Here is a 16,648-nt window from a genome sequence, read left to right as displayed (position 1 = left end):
TGACAGATCCTAATACGCAGCTCTTTTTAGCGTCAATTCACACATCATTCTCTATGGGTCCGGAAGAGATGCGGACAGCACACAGTGTACTGTCCGCATCCCCATTTCCGGAGCGCGGCCCCGATCTTCTGGTCCGTGGCTCCCGAGAAAAATAGAACATGTTCTATTGCGGACAAGAATAGGCAGTTCTATGGGGGTTCCGCCCGGGGGTATTGCGGATCCGCAGTTTGGGAATCCGCAATACACTACGGACATATGACTGGACCCTTAGCGGCAGTTTTCCAGCCAGGAATTCTCTCTGGGAGAATTGGAGCGGTGATGCAAGAACTGTCAGGTAGGTGATCATATATTCTTTATTGCAAGTTTCCTCCTTGACTTCTCTATAGGAGAAAAAAAGTCAGATAAAACATTGTGTGATTTAAAAAAAAAAAAAAGAAATACATTGGGCCAGATTTATCATTACTCTGACAGCTCACTCCACTTTAACATATGGCTAAAGTCAGTTTTAGCCAAGTCAGATTTATGATCGGCCCTTTAAGACTGTAATAAATGTGGTTTGACGGTAGCAGTTTATCCGTCAGTAAGCAGCTTTACAAAAGTCGCACGTTTTTATGAAAAAGTCGCATGTTCTATTAAAAAGTCTCATAAGATAAGCATGGTCCTCACTGGAGTGAAATTGCAACTTTTTTGCGACTTTTTAAATAGTCCCAATAGTAAATCTGTCTAGAGATTCATTTACATAAGAAAACACGCCCACTTTCAGAAAACTGGCGAGCATAGTGCAGAGCAGAAAAAAGTCGCAAATTTGTGCGCAGTTTTAGCATTTGGGACTTTTTTGGGGACTTTTTCACTCCATTATTCTGACCAGAGCTAATGATAAATCTGGCCCATTGTGTATACATTTTTAGATCCGCAAACCACGGATCTGCTAAATATGGCTCCCGGCCATGACTTAGTTTACCTAATAGAACTGCCTACTCTTGTCCACAAAACGGACAAGAATAGGATATGTTGTATAATTTGTGGAATGGCTGCCCGGATGCTACAGCACAGGGATGACATCGGTGTACAGTCCTCCTCTTTTGCTGACCCTTAGAAATAAATGCACTTTTTTCCTAGCTCTATACCAGTTGGTTGGCTTACTATGATACAGAGTTGTGGGGCTATTGGTGCATAATGACGCATCTTAGGACCCTTTTCAGTAAACCCCGCCCCTTCTCACTATGCCCTGCCCCCTTTTTGAGGCAGTCGGAAAATAGTATAAACCCTATTTGCGCCAAATTGTATTCTGTCTACATTAAATCGATCTGAAAAGTGCCTCAAGTGGAAATCTGGGTCTTACTGTGGCAGCAGCCTATGGTGGTCCCCACATTTATGTTTTAAAATTTTTATTTTTCAAACACAGTTCCTGGGCCTGAGCCAGGAGTGGATCCAGCAGAAGGACAAGTATGTTGTTCCTTTTATGCTTCTCATTCTTTTCCACTTCTGGCTTTAGCTCCGCTGTTCAGCAGTAGCTCCAGCTTTGAAAGTCTTCCTGCACTGGAACTACACAGCTGTGTCCACCCTATAGTGGACGGAATGAAGTAATGAGAACGGGGGCCCTGAACCCCCTGCAGGCCCCTTGCAGATCCCCTAAAATGACCGGAGCGGCCAGTCACACATGCGCACAGCTGTTCCATTCATTTGTATGGGAATTCCGGAGATAGTGGAGCGCTGTACTCGGCTATCTTCAGAACTCCCAAAGACATGAATAGAGCAGCCGCACATGTGCGACCGGCCGCTCTGGACATCTCGTGATCGGTGGGGGTCCGAGCAGTAGGACCCTTTTTAAAGTCATCGGGATAACTTGTACTAACCGGAATACTCCTTTAAGGTACAGTCACACGACCATATGTATTTTGCACCCATTGTTTTCAGTGGATCCTCGAACTGCATTTTGCAGCCATGAGACATGTTCCATCCCCTGCAGAAAGCACAAGGAAGACGTCTGTATGCTTTCTGCATCTGTATGTTCATTCTGCAAAAGATAGAACTTATCCCATTCTTGGCTGAAAATGCGGACCCTGGATCCATTGAGGTCAGTGGATCCGCAAACAGATGCAACACATTAACTCGCTGTGCTCTTTGCCGTGATTGTATATCAGAGCATGAAGGGGTTAAAGTGAATGTCCTGAATGATGAGAAAAGTGGGCATATGTAGAACAGAGTGGAAAGGCACAGGTTTTGACACAAATCTACACCTGTTAAAATGTCTGCAAATGAATTTTTAAAACTATACATCTTTAATAGTGCTCTGTTTATCCCCTGCATAGTCATAATTAGATGGTGTAATTGCTTCACCACTAGGAGGCGCTTACAACATTGAGTTTCTACTTTGAGCTCCATAATATCACAGTAAGGCCTCTTTCACACGGGTGTTGAGGGAAAAGGTTCGGGTTCGTTGCGGGAACATGCGTGATTTTTCCGCGTGAGTGCAAAACATTGTAATGCGTTTTGCATGCGCGTGAGAAAATCGGCATGTTTGGTACCCAAACCCGTACTACTTCACAGAAGTTCGGGCTTGGGATCGGTGTTCTGTAGATTTGTATTATTTTCCCTTATAACATGGTTATAAAGGAAAATAATAGCATTCTGAATACAGAATGCATAGTACAATAGCGCTGGAGGGGTTAAAAAAAAGAAAAAAATAATTTAACTCACCTTAATCCACTTGATCGCGCAGCCTGGCTTCTCTTCTGTCTTCTTTGCGGTGTGCAGGAAAAGGACCTGTGGTGACGTCACTCCGGTCATCACATGGTCCGTCACATGATCTTTTACCATGGTGATGGATCATGTGATGACCGGAGTGACGTCACCACAGGTCCTTTTCCTGCACACAGCAAAGAAGACAGAAGAGAAGCCTGGCTGCGCGATCAAGTGGATTAAGGTGAGTTAAATTATTTTTTATTTTTAACCCCTCCAGCGCTATTGTCTATGCATTCTGTATTCAGAATGCAATTATTTTCCCTTATAACCATGTTATAAGGGAAAATGAATAATGATCGGGTCTCCATCCCGATAGTCTCCCAGCAACCGTGCGTGAAAATCGCACCGCATCCGATTTTCACGCAGCCCCATTCACTTCTATGGAAAACGCACAATATAGAGCATGCTGCGATTTTCACGCAACACACAAGTGATGCGTGAAAATCACCGCTTGTGTGCACAGCCCCATAGAAATGAATAAGTCAGGATTCAGTGCGGGTGCAATGCGTTCACATCACGCATTGCACCCGCGCTGAATACTCGCCCGTGTAAAGAGGCCGAAGGGTCCTTTCACACTTGCGTTAAAGGGGTTCTGCACTTTGTTTTAACTGATGATCTATCCTTTGGATAGATCATCAGCTTCTGATCGGCGGGTGTCTGACACCTGGGACCCCCGCCGATCAGCTGTTTGAGAAGGCAGCGGTGCTCCAGTAGCGCCGCGGCCTTCTCACTGTTTACCGCTGGCCCAGTGATGTCACGACTAGTATCAACTAGCGTGGGCGGGCTAATCTCTGCTCACGTGAATGGAGCTTAGCCCCGCCCACACTAGTTGATACTAGTCGTGACGTCAGTGGGCCGGCGGTAAACAGTGAGAAGGCCGCGGCACTACTGGAGCGCCGCTGCCTTCTCAAACAGCTGATCAGCGGGGGTCCCGGGTGTCGGACCCCCGCCGATCAGAAGCTGATGATCTATCCAGAGGATAGATCATCAGTTAAAACAAAGTGCAGAACCCCTTTAAACTTTTCCAGTATTGAGTTCCGTCCTAGTTTTATCCTAATGGAGAGCAATCCATTCAGGATGTCTTCAGTTCAGCCACTGTACAGTTTTTGGACAGAGAAAATACCGCAGCATGCAGCGGTATTTTCTCAGTCCAAAATTCCAGAACAGTTGCCTGTATGCCGGATCCAGCATTATTTTCCATTGAAATGCATAAATACCGGATCCGGCCCCAAGTGTTCCGGAAAAACTGATCTGGTTTTGCGGTCGGCGTATGTGTAGACCTTTTAAAATGTGAAAAAGATAAATACCGGATCCGTTTTCCTGGATGACAACCGGAGAGACTGATCTGGTATTGCAATGCATTTGTGAGACGGATCCGGATCCGTCTACAAATGGTATCGGTTTGCATACAGTTGGATACGGGCAGGCAGTTCTGTCGCCAACAACGCAAGTGTGAAAGTACCCTAAGGCCCCTTTCACACGAGCGAGTATTCCGCGCGGATGCGATGCGGGAGGTGAACGCATTGCACCCGCACTGAATACTGACCCATTCATTTCTATGGGGCTGTGCACACGAGCGGTGATTTTCACGCATCACTTTTGCGTTGCGTGAAAATCGCAGCATGCTCCTCTTTGTGCGTTTTTCACGTAACGCAGGCCCCATAGAAATGAATGCGGTTGCGTGAAAATCGCAAGCATCCGCAATCAAGTGCGGATGCGGTGCGATTTTCACGCACGGTTGCTAGGAGACGATCGGGATGGAGACCCGAACCTTATTATTTTCCCTTATAACATGGTTATAAGGGAAAATAATAGCATTCTGAATACAGAATGCATAGTAAAACAGGGCTGGAGGGGGTTAAAAAAATAAATAAATCATTTAACTCGCCTTAATCCACTTGCTCGCGATGCCGGGCATCTCCGTCTGACTCTTTTACTGTATAGGACCTGTGGAGAGCATTAACTATAGTTTAAGGACCTGGGATGACGTCACTCCGGTCATCACATGGTACGTCACATGATCTTTTACCATGGTGATTCACCATGGTAAAAGATCATGTGACGTACCATGTGATGACCAGAGTGACGTCATCCCAGGTCCTTAAACTATAGTTAATGCTCTCCACAGGTCCTATACAGTAAAAGAGTCAGACGGAGATGCCCGGCATCGCGAGCAAGTGGATTAAGGTGAGTTAAATGATTTTTTATTTTTTTTAACCCCCTCCAGCCCTGTTTTACTATGCATTCTGTATTCAGAATGCTATTATTTTCCCTTATAACTATGTTATAAGGGAAAATAATACTATTTACAGAACACCGATCCCAAGCCCGAACTTCTGTGAAGAAGTTCGGGTTTGGGTACCAAACACGCGCGATTTTTCTCACGCGAGTGCAAAACGCATTACAATGTTTTGCACTCGCGCGGAAAAATCGCGGGTGTTCCCGCAACGCACCCGCACATTTTTCCGCAACGCCCGTGTGAAAGAGGCCTTTGTCTTTTTCTCGAATGTTATTCTACATAGTAATGTTATTTTATGTTGTTGCTTGACTGCAGCAATACAATATGCATGCTTGTGGTTTTTGCCTAATTAAGGCCTGATTATGCTAGGTTTACATGCCACCGCAGCCGCATGCAGCCATACCACCACCCACCAGTGGCTACCTATCGTCAGGCATGTGGCAGCCGTCCTGTGTGTTCCCAGCCTTGTGAGATTTCAGCTTTACTTTTTTCAGTAATATGTTTGTTGGTGTTCCACTGACAGGCGACCTATTTGACCCTGCATCAGACATGTTGGGGAGAGTTCACATCTATACCTCCCAACCTTTGAAAAGCACAAAGAGGGAAAATACAGGGAGTGCAGAATTATTAGGCAAGTTTTATTTTTGAGGATTAATTTTATTATTGAACAACAACCATGTTCTCAATGAACCCAAAAAACTCATTAATATCAAAGCTGAATATTTTTGGAAGTAGTTTTTAGTTTGTTTTTAGTTTTAGCTATTTTAGGGGGATATCTGTGTGTGCAGGTAACTATTACTGTGCATAATTATTAGGCAACTTAACAAAAAACAAATATATACCCATTTCAATTATTTATTTTTACCAGTGAAACCAATATAACATCTCAACATTCACAAATATACATTTCTGACATTCAAAAACAAAACAAATCAGTGACCAATATAGCCACCTTTCTTTGCAAGGACACTCAAAAGCCTGCCATCCATGGATTCTGTCAGTGTTTTGATCTGTTCACCATCAACATTGCGTGCAGCAGCAACCACAGCCTCCCAGACACTGTTCAGAGAGGTGTACTGTTTTCCCTCCTTGTAAATCTCACATTTGATGATGGACCACAGGTTCTCAATGGGGTTCAGATCAGGTGAACAAGGAGGCCATGTCATTAGATTTTCTTCTTTTATACCCTTTCTTGCCAGCCACGCTGTGGAGTACTTGGACGCGTGTGATGGAGCATTGTCCTGCATGAAAATCATGTTTTTCTTGAAGGATGCAGACTTCTTCCTGTACCACTGCTTGAAGAAGGTGTCTTCCAGAAACTGTCAGTAGGACTGGGAGTTGAGCTTGACTCCATCCTCAACCCGAAAAGGCCCCACAAGCTCATCTTTGATGATACCAGCCCAAACCAGTACTCCACCTCCACCTTGCTGGCGTCTGAGTCGGACTGGAGCTCTCTGCCCTTTACCAATCCAGCCACGGGCCCATCCATCTGGCCCATCAAGACTCACTCTCATTTCATCAGTCCATAAAACCTTAGAAAAATCAGTCTTGAGATATTTCTTGGCCCAGTCTTGACGTTTCAGCTTGTGTGTCTTGTTCAGTGGTGGTCGTCTTTCAGCCTTTCTTACCTTGGCCATGTCTCTGAGTATTGCACACCTTGTGCTTTTGGGCACTCCAGTGATGTTGCAGATCTGAAATATGGCCAAACTGGTGGCAAGTGGCATCTTGGCAGCTGCACGCTTGACTTTTCTCAGTTCATGGGCAGTTATTTTGCGCCTTGGTTTTTCCACACGCTTCTTGCGACCCTGTTGACTATTTTGAATGAAACGCTTGATTGTTCGATGATCACGCTTCAGAAGCTTTGCAATTTTAAGAGTGCTGCATCCCTCTGCAAGATATCTCACTATTTTTGACTTTTCTGAGCCTGTCAAGTCCTTCTTTTGACCCATTTTGCCAAAGGAAAGGAAGTTGCCTAATAATTATGCACACCTGATATAGGGTGTTGATGTCATTAGACCACACCCCTTCTCATTACAGAGATGCACATCACCTAATATGCTTAATTGGTAGTAGGCTTTCGAGCCTATACAGCTTGGAGTAAGACAACATGCATAAAGAGGATGATGTGGTCAAAATACTCATTTGCCTAATAATTCTGCACGCAGTGTATGTGCGGCAAATTTTACATACTGGGCCACGTCTCTAACCCTGCCCAAAACCGAACTATACACGCCCAATCCCACCCAGTCCCTTTAATGCCCCACATAGTAATTATTCCCCCTTTATGCCCCCACACAGTAAATATGCTCTCATTGTGCCCCTTTACAGTAGTAATGCCTACATGTGCCACCTTCACAGTAGTTATGCCCAGATATGTGCCCCCTGTACAATAGTTGTGCCCCTTTTACAATAGTTATGCCCAGATATGTGCCCCCTTCAAAGGAAGTAAAAAAACAACAGAAAATACTTCTCTACTGTTTGTGATGATCTGCACTCCCCAGTAGCAGGCAGAACACACATTGCACTGCTGGCCTGCACCCCTCCTCCTACACAGCCACCAAAACCCGGGACTGTCCTGCCGGATCGGGAACGGTTGGAAGGTATGCACACCTGCGTTGGAGGTTCCATTTGGGGCCTCAGTAGCAGATTCTGTCAAAAAGACCGGCCCAAAAACTCCTGCATGTAGGACTTTTTTGTCCAGAAAAATACCGATTTCTGAACAGAAGTCGAAGGGTTCTGTTTAGCTCCCTGATGGTCAGTTATGTGTCCTATCCAGCCAGCACGGTTAGTTCCTGTTTTTTTGCTCTTCTAATGCAGCAGAACAATGGTAAATATAGGGTTGATGTGAACTTGGTCTTAAACAAATAGCCATTGCTGGTCTGGGGGACTTATTAGACTCTTAGCTGCCATGAAATCCCATTGGGACTTCACAATTGTGTCGTGTTTGTATAACCATTGAGATGCCATGGTTCCCAACGGACTGTGACATCACTGGTGAGATGCCATGGTTCCCAACGGACTGACATCACTGGTGAGATGCCATGGTTCCCAACGGACTGTGACATCACTGGTGAGATGCCATGGTTCCCAACGGACTGTGACATCACTGGTGAGATGCCATGGTTCCCAACGGACTGTGACATCACTGGTGAGATGCCATGGTTCCCAACGGACTGTGACATCACTGGGGAGTACCTGCATATTTCAGTCAATATTTTAAGTGAATGGGTCCTGCATCTGCATATGGTGGCCCTAGGGTCGATGCCACACAAACTTTTTTTTTTTTTTTTTGTGTGGCCTGTATGCGGAACCATTCACTTTAATGGGGCTGCAAAAATAAGGAAATCACTCCGAGTGCACTCCGTATCCCTATGTCTGCATGGCTGTTCTGCCAAAAAATGGTACATGTCCTATTATTGTCCATATTACAGACAAGGATAGGACGGATCTCTTAGGGGCCAGCTGTTCCATTCCGCAAAATATGAAATGCACACTGGCGGTATCCGTGTTTTGCGGATCTGCGATTTGCAGACATGTGCATGAGCCCCTAAAGGAATATGGCAGTGTATAGTGTGATGCAGGATTATAGGTTCTTGTACCGTACACTCCCTGCAGCTAGCGCTGTAGAGCACATCATACTCTATGGCTTTTTCCTCACTTGGGCTCCTGATAAGTGCTAGTTGCCCGACCTGTCATTTTCTATTCCCTGTAATGTATTTCCTTATTTCACATCCATACTGCAATGCACATGTCGTAAGAGACAGCCTGGGTGACATTGTTACAGATCAGGATTTGACTCGTCATGAGGAGGGTGATGTCAGATAGTTTGGCAGGGGAAGTATAGGGAGGAAACCTGCCTGGCCCTTTCCTGTCGTGGACTTGCTGGACCTGGCTTTCGGCATATCCGAAAGTCTGGAATCCAGGAGCTGCACAGTTCAGTGGGGCGGATGACTGCATCAAATATATCGATTTTTGCCTGAAGCCAGCAACATGAACGTTAACCTTCAAGGTAACAGACTTGGGATAGGTGCCTGCTGCTGAAGTGCGCATCCATGGGGGGGGGGGGTCATGTTCTTATTGGGTAATACTGCTCGAAATTGTGTTGTGGAGAGACGAGACTTTCTCCCTCTAAGTGACCTGGAGAATTAGTGTGTGGGGGCCCTATGGTGCCGTATGCTCTTCACGCTGACCACTCGCCCTGCTGATGAGGAGGGGCGGCGGTAGGCGCATCAGCAGGAGAGGAGAGCAGTGTGTCCTCTGATTGGAGGCGCCTACCGCCATTGACAGAAAGTGTCAGTGGTCCTCGCTCTGGCGGACTTAGCCTGTGCATAAAGGGGAATGCTGCACCGATCCCATCAGGCTGTATGTCTGATTCTGCAACCAAACCTACAGCTTGTGCAGGTACCCTGAAGTTTTCAGTTGTTACCATGTTTAAAGTTTGCAGTTGTTTATAGCATTAAATGTCAAGCTAAAGATTGCTGCATCTGTATATTATTAGGTGTGTCGGTATACACTGATTTATTTTTGCATTATATTCAGTTGTTGAACGTTCTCTAATTATGGTTTAACTTCTGTATATTTATCATTTTGATTGCACTCAATCATGCCTGTCACGTTCTCCGCCTAATTGTTTTAATGTGTATTTTTGCCATTTATGTTTGATCGGGGCTGTGCATAGCTTATACACTGTTAAAGAGATCAGTTTTGGTTATCCAGCCCTGGAGTCCTTCCCTGTTGCCCACTCGCCCACTGCTCGGTTCCATCTGCTTCCGGTACTCATAGGACTGGGGGACGGCTTGGTCAGAGTGGTTGGACGCCACGTTTTGTGTTACAGTAGCGCCAAGGATTACCTGAAACTGTGCCATCAAGTAATACCTCTGATGGGCATCCCGTTAGGCTGGACCTAATACACACAGGGCCTAATAGATGTGCCAAGTTGTCGGGCCAGGGGGGTCTAACAGTGTTTTCCATAGCAACCCTTCTATGCCTTTGTAGTTTCATTTGGGGGGGGGGGGGGACCACTTAAATACAACAGTTGTCAGAGATGTTTTAGCACAAGGGTGACTATAATACATGCATACATTTAAAGGGGTTGTTGGTCTGTCCTCGGGACTGACGCCCAGCACCCCTGCTGATTAGCCCTTTGAAGAGGCTGCAGAGCTCCGGTGAGCCGTGCGGCCTCTTCCTCCGCCAGCGATATTATGTTAACCAGTCACATGGCTAAGTGCTGCTTAGTTCCATTCAAGGGAATAGCCCTGGGCTGCAATACCAAGCTCTGCCACTATGCAGTGTACAGCACTGATCTTGGTAGGCTATGAGGAGGCCACAGCACTCGCTGGAGGAGCATTTTCTCTTCAAACAGCTGGTCGTCGGGGGTGCTGGGTGTCAGAACTCCACCGATCAGATACTGATGATGTATTCTCAGAATAGGCCATCAATATTAACTCCTTCAAGACCGGGTGACTTTCATATTATTTTACTCGCAGCCTTCCCAAAGCCATAAAGTTTTTTTATTTTTCATTTTTCCATTCACACAGCCGTATGAGGGCTTGTTTTTTTTGCAGGACAAGTTGTACATTCTAATGGCACCATTTACTTTTGCATACAATGTAGTGGGAAGTGGGAAAAAAATTCCAAATGGAGTCGAATTATTAAAAAAAAATTCGGTCACAGTTTTATGGGCTTTGTTTTTTACAGCGTTCCTATGCCGTAAAACTGATCTGTTCCTTTCATTTTACTGGGTCAGTACGATTACAACGATACCACATGTCTACTTTTTGTTGCTTAACCACCTCAGCCCCCAGTGCTTAAACACCCTGAAAGACCAGGCCACTTTTTACACTTCTGACCTACACTACTTTCACCGTTTATTGCTCGGTCATGCAACTTACCACCCAAATGAATTTTACCTCCTTTTCTTCTCACTAATAGAGCTTTCATTTGGTGGTATTTCATTGCTGCTGACATTTTAACTTTTTTTGTTATTAATCGAAATTTAACGATTTTTTTGCAAAAAAATGACATTTTTCACTTTCAGTTGTAAAATTTTGCAAAAAAAACTACATCCATATATAAATTTTGCTCTAAATTTATTGTTCTACATGTCTTTGATAAAAAAAAAATGTTTGGGTAAAAAAAAAAAATGGTTTGGGTAAAAGTTATAGCGTTTACAAACTATGGTACAAAAATGTGAATTTCCGCTTTTTGAAGCAGCTCTGACTTTCTGAGCACCTGTCATGTTTCCTGAGGTTCTACAATGCCCAGACAGTACAAATACCCCACAAATGACCCCATTTCGGAAAGTACACACCCTAAGGTATTCGCTGATGGGCATAGTGAGTTCATAGAACTTTTTATTTTTTGTCACAAGTTAGCGGAAAATGATATTTTTTTTTTTTCTTACAAAGTCTCATATTCCACTAACTTGTGACAAAAAATAAAAAGTTCTATGAACTCACTATGCCCATCAGCGAATACCTTGGGTCTCTTCTTTCCAAAATGGGGTCACTTGTGGGGTAGTTATACTGCCCTGGCATTCTAGGGGCCCAAATGTGTGGTAAGGAGTTTGAAATCAAATTCTGTAAAAAAATGACGAGTGAAATCCGAAAGGTGCTCTTTGGAAAATGGGCCCCTTTGCCCACCTAGGCTGCAAAAAAGTGTCACACATCTGGTATCTCTGTATTCAGGAGAAGTTGAGGAATGTGTTTTGGGGTGTCTTTTTACATATACCCATGCTGGGTGAGATAAATATCTTGGTCAAATGCCAACTTTGTATAAAAAAATGGGAAAAGTTGTCTTTTGCCAAGTTATTTCTCTCACCCAGCATTGGTATATGTAAAAAGACACCCCAAAACACATTCCTCAACTTCTCCTGAGTACGGAGATACCAGATGTGTGACACTTTTTTGCAGCCTAGGTGGGCAAAGGGGCACATATTCCAAAGAGCACCTTTCGGATTTCACTGGTCAGTTTTTACAGAATTTGATTTCAAACTCCTTACCACACATTTGGGCCCCTAGAATGCCAGGGCAGTATAACTACCCCACAAGTGACCCCATTTTGGAAAGAAGAGACCCCAAGGTATTCGCTGATGGGCATAGTGAGTTCATGGAAGTTTTTATTTTTTGTCACAAGTTAGTGGAATATGAGACTTTGTATGAAAAAAAAAAAAAAATCTCTGCCAAAAAAAGAAAAAGGAGGGGAAAGGCGTCTGCCAGGACATAGGAGCTCCGCCCAACATCCATACCCACTTCAGCTCGTATGCCCTGGCAAACCAGATTTCTCCATTCACATCAATCGATGTGGATGAATAAATCCTTGCCAGGATTTTTTTTTTTTTATATATACAAAGTGTTTGCCAAAGCATAGGAACACCGCCACCTCCTCAGCTCATATGCCTCGGCAAACGTATCTTTTACTGCAGAGGAGAAATCTCGTCTTGCAGCGCCGCATACACCGACTTGCGTGTAATCTGACAGCAGCGCAATGCTTCTGTCCGAATGCACATCAGTGCTGCAGCTAGTCGATCGGTTGGTCCACCTGGAAGGTAAAAAAAAGAAAAAACCAGGCCGCAACACAATAATTTTATTAACTTTGGAAGAGAACATATTAACTTTAACTTTTTGAACTAAACATTAACCTTTTTGCTTACTGGTGTTTTTTTTGTTTTTTGTTTTTTTTTACCTTTATAGAACAAACCTCTCCTTCCCCATGGGACAATGTGCAAAGCGCAAATCGCCCAAAGATGTGGCGAAGTACGTTATGCACTTTATCCCAGGTGAAAGGAGAGGTTTGCAGCAGCTGTGAGAGAAAGGGCCCTAATAGCCCTGTGTGCCTGTCCTGGTGAGATGTGATCCCTATGCTAGGTGTACCTGTGTGTGGTACTTCCGGAAACACTCTCCAAAGCCTAGGGCAGGGTGGTCAGCACAGTCAGGACAGAAATAGCGGGTGTCACGCCTTATTCCACTCCTGCTACAGACACGACATCTTTTTCGGGGTGACGGTTGGGTTGAGGTACCAGGAACGACACTGGGGAAATGTCGCTCGTGTAGACGGCTAACTACACTGGTGGTTGGGGCCACGGAACCTCCTGGGTAAAGGAGGTTCTCGATGATCTCTTCCTGGAATTTGAGGAAGGATCCTGTTCTCCCAGCCTTACTGTAGAGAACAAAACTATTGTACAGCGCCAATTGAATCAAATATACAGACACCTTCTTATACCAGCGTCTGGTTCTGCGGGAAACTAAATACGGAGACAACATCTGGTCAATGAAGTCCACCCCTCCTATGAGCGCATTATAGTCGTGGACACAGAGGGGCTTTTCAATGACACGGGTTGCTCGCTCAATTTGGATTGTCGTGTCTGCGTGAATGGAGGAGAGCATGTAAACGTCACGCTTGTCTCTCCATTTCACCGCGAGCAGTTCTTCGTTACACAAGGCAGCCCTCTGCCCCCTTGCAAGACGGGTGGTTACAAGCCGTTGGGGGAAGCCCACGCGACAAGTTCGCGCGGTGCCACAGGCGCAAATCCGTTCTAGAAACAAATGCCTAAAGAGGGCCACACTTGTGTAGAAATTGTCCACATAAAGATGGTACCCCTTGCCGAATAAGGGTGACACCAAGTCCCAGACTGTCTTCCCACTGCTCCCCAGGTAGTCAGGGCAACCGGCCGGCTCCAGGGTCTGATCTTTTCCCTCATAGATCCGAAATTTGTGGGTATAGCCTGTGGCCCTTTCACAGAGCTTATACAATTTGACCCCATACCGGGCACGCTTGCTTGGGATGTATTGTTTGAAGCCAAGGCGCCCGGTAAAATGTATTAGGGACTCGTCTACGCAGATGTTTTGCTCAGGGGTATACAAATCTGCAAATTTCAGGTTGAAATGGTCTATGAGGGGCCGAATTTTGTGGAGCCGGTCAAAAGCAGGGTGGCCTCTGGGACGGGAGGTGGTGTTGTCGCTAAAATGCAGAAAACGGAGGATGGTCTCAATTCGTGTCCTGGACATAGCAGCAGAGAACATGGGCATGTGATGAATTGGGTGCGTTGACCAATATGACCGCAATTCATGCTTTTTTGTCAGGCCCATGTTGAGGAGAAGGCCCAAAAAAATTTTAAGTTCGGAAACTTGGACTGGTTTCCACCGGAAAGGCTGGGCATAATAGCTTCCCGGGTTTGCGGTTATAAATTGTGTGGCATACTGGTTGGTCTCTGCCACGACTAAGTCCAAGAGCTCCGCAGTCAAGAACAGCTCAAAAAATCCCAGGGCCGAACCGATTTGAGCCGTCTCAACCCGAACTCCAGACTGGGCGGTGAAAGGGGGAACTACTGGTGCGGCTGAAGTTGGTGACTGCCAATCAGGATTTGCCAGCACCTCAGGGACTCTAGGGGCTCTACGGGCCTGTCTGTGCGGTGGCTGCGACGGGGTAACTATTGCACGTGCCACCGTACCAGCTTCAACTGCCCTTCTGGTGCTCGCTACTTCACCAGGTTGTACGGCAGTGCTGGTACTAGGTCCAGGAAGGGCTGCGCTGCTGGTGTATGCCTCACCACGTGATCCGGCAGCGACAGCCCCACTCTGCTGCTCTTGAAGCGGATCCTGCGTAACCTGTGGTCTAGCGACATGGGGCAGGGTACGCCTGGTGCTGCCAGGGACCTCCACCTCCTCGTCCGAACTTTGGGTCAGAGAGCCACTGCTTTCCACAGGTTCATATTCTGACCCGCTAGATTCGTCAGATGAGGGTTCCCACTCCTCATCCGACTGGGTCAGAATCCTGTAGGCCTCTTCAGAAGAATACCCCCTGTTTGACATTTTGGACTACTAAATTTAGGGGTATTCCCTGAGACTACCCAAGAAAAGAAGCAAACCTGTCTTACAAAGGGGAGGCTAGCGAAGTACCGGAGGCTGCTGCGGTTGATAAAAAATATCAAAACTGATTTTTTTATCGCCGCAGTGCGTGTAAAATGAATGTGCAGTGATCAAAAAATATATATTTTTTGTCACTGCGGTGGGGCGGGCGTGGGTGAACGCACGTGTGGGCGACCGATCAGGCCTGATCGGGCAAACACTGCGTTTTGGGTGGAGGGCGAGCTAAGGTGACATTAATACTATTATAGATCTGACCGTGATCAGTTTTGATCACTTACAGATACTATAAAAGTACAAATGCTGATTAGCGATACGCTGAACAGCGAATAAAAGTGACTGCGGTGGGGTGGGCGCTAACTGACGCTAACTACCTAACCAAGGGGCCTAAACTATCCCTAAAAGCTAACAACCAATACCAGTGAAAAAAAAAAAGTGACAGTTTACACTGATCACTTTTTTTCCTTTCACTAGTGATTGACAGGGGCGATCAAAGGGGTGATCAAAGGGTTAATTGGGGTGCAGTTGGGTGATCTGGGGCTAAGGTGTAGTGTTTGGTGTACTCACAGTTCAGTCTGCTCCTGTGCTGGATCCAACCGACGAAAAGGACCAGCACAGGAGCAGACAAGCCATATAACAGATCATATTTACTAATATGATCTGTTATATGACTTTGGATTGGATTTTTTGAAAATCGCCAGCCTGCCAGCCAATGATCGTTGCTGGCAGGCTGGTGACGAAATACTTCTTTTAATTTTGCCGGCCCGCGATGCGCATGCGCGGGCCGGCTTTGAGCGAAATCTCGCGTCTGGCGAGATGACGCGTATATGCGTGACTCTGCGCAGCGCTGCCACCTCCGGAACGCGATCCTGCGTTAGGCGGTCCGGAGGTGGTTAACCCCTTCAACCCCGGGCCTGTTTTCACCTTCCTGTCCAGGCCATTTTTTGCAAATTTGACATGTGTCACTTTATGTGGTGATAACTTTAAAACGCTTTTACTTATCCAGGCCATTCTGAGATTGTTTTCTCATCACATATTGTACTTCATGACAGTGGTAAAAATGAGTAAAAAAAATAAATACATTTTTATTCATGAAAATAATACCAAATTTACCCAAAATTTTAAAAAATTAGCAAATTTTCAAATTTCTACTTTTATAATACATAGTAATACCTCCAAAAATAGTAATTACTTTACATTCCCCATATGTCTACTTCATGTTTGGATCATTTTGAAAATTACATTAAATTTTTTGGGGACGTTAGAAGGCTAAGTTTGGAAGCAAATCTTGAAATTTTTCGGAAAATTTCCAAAACCCACTTTTTAAGGACTAAACGGATCCGTTTGCATTATCATGAACAAAAAAAAAAGCTTTTTTGGGTAGGGTCTCATTTTTTGCAGGATGAGGTGACAGTCTGATTGGTACTTTTTTGGGGGGCATACGCCTTTTTGATCACTTGCTGTTGCAATTTTTGTGATATGTGACAAAAATGTCTTTTTTTTTTTTTTTTACACCGATTTTTATTTTTTTATGGTGTTTATTGGACAGGGTGGATCATGTGATATATTTATAGAGCCGGTTATTACGGACGCGGCGATACCCAATATGTGTGGGTTTTGTTTTTGTTTTTACGGTCTCTTATTATAAAATAAGGGGAAAGGGGCGTTTTTTTTTCTTTTTTGACTTTATTAATTTTATTAAAAACTTTTTTTTTCTTTACTTTATTTATGACATTCACTTTTGGGGGTCTGATGCCCTCTGCAATGCATTACAATACACCTGTAATGTAATGCATTGCCT

At 45.1% G+C, this 16,648-nt stretch overlaps 1 protein-coding gene across 5 annotated transcripts in view; it reads left to right on the top strand.

The window, feature by feature from the left end:
- Nucleotides 1-16,648, top strand: part of RIPOR1 (RHO family interacting cell polarization regulator 1) — a 381,181-nt gene that overhangs the window by 97,477 nt on the left and 267,056 nt on the right. The window contains exon 1 of one of the 5 annotated variants that reach the window (XM_040410137.1): nt 8,813-8,993. The exons of 2 other annotated variants lie outside the window; for them this stretch is intronic. In XM_040410137.1, coding sequence (XP_040266071.1) covers nt 8,975-8,993 — 19 coding nt within the window. In that variant the 5' untranslated portion in view covers nt 8,813-8,974. Of the gene's footprint in view, nt 1-8,812; nt 8,994-16,648 lie in introns of those variants that run through there. 2 more of the 5 variants (XM_040410136.1, XM_040410141.1) reach the window with 2 other exon arrangements.

The sequence above is a fragment of the Bufo bufo genome, chromosome 10, assembly GCF_905171765.1.
Source record: "Bufo bufo chromosome 10, aBufBuf1.1, whole genome shotgun sequence".
Classification (NCBI taxonomy): domain Eukaryota; kingdom Metazoa; phylum Chordata; class Amphibia; order Anura; family Bufonidae; genus Bufo; species Bufo bufo.
The sequence above is the reverse complement of the archived record's forward strand: the minus strand, read 5'-3'. Positions and strand labels throughout refer to the sequence as shown.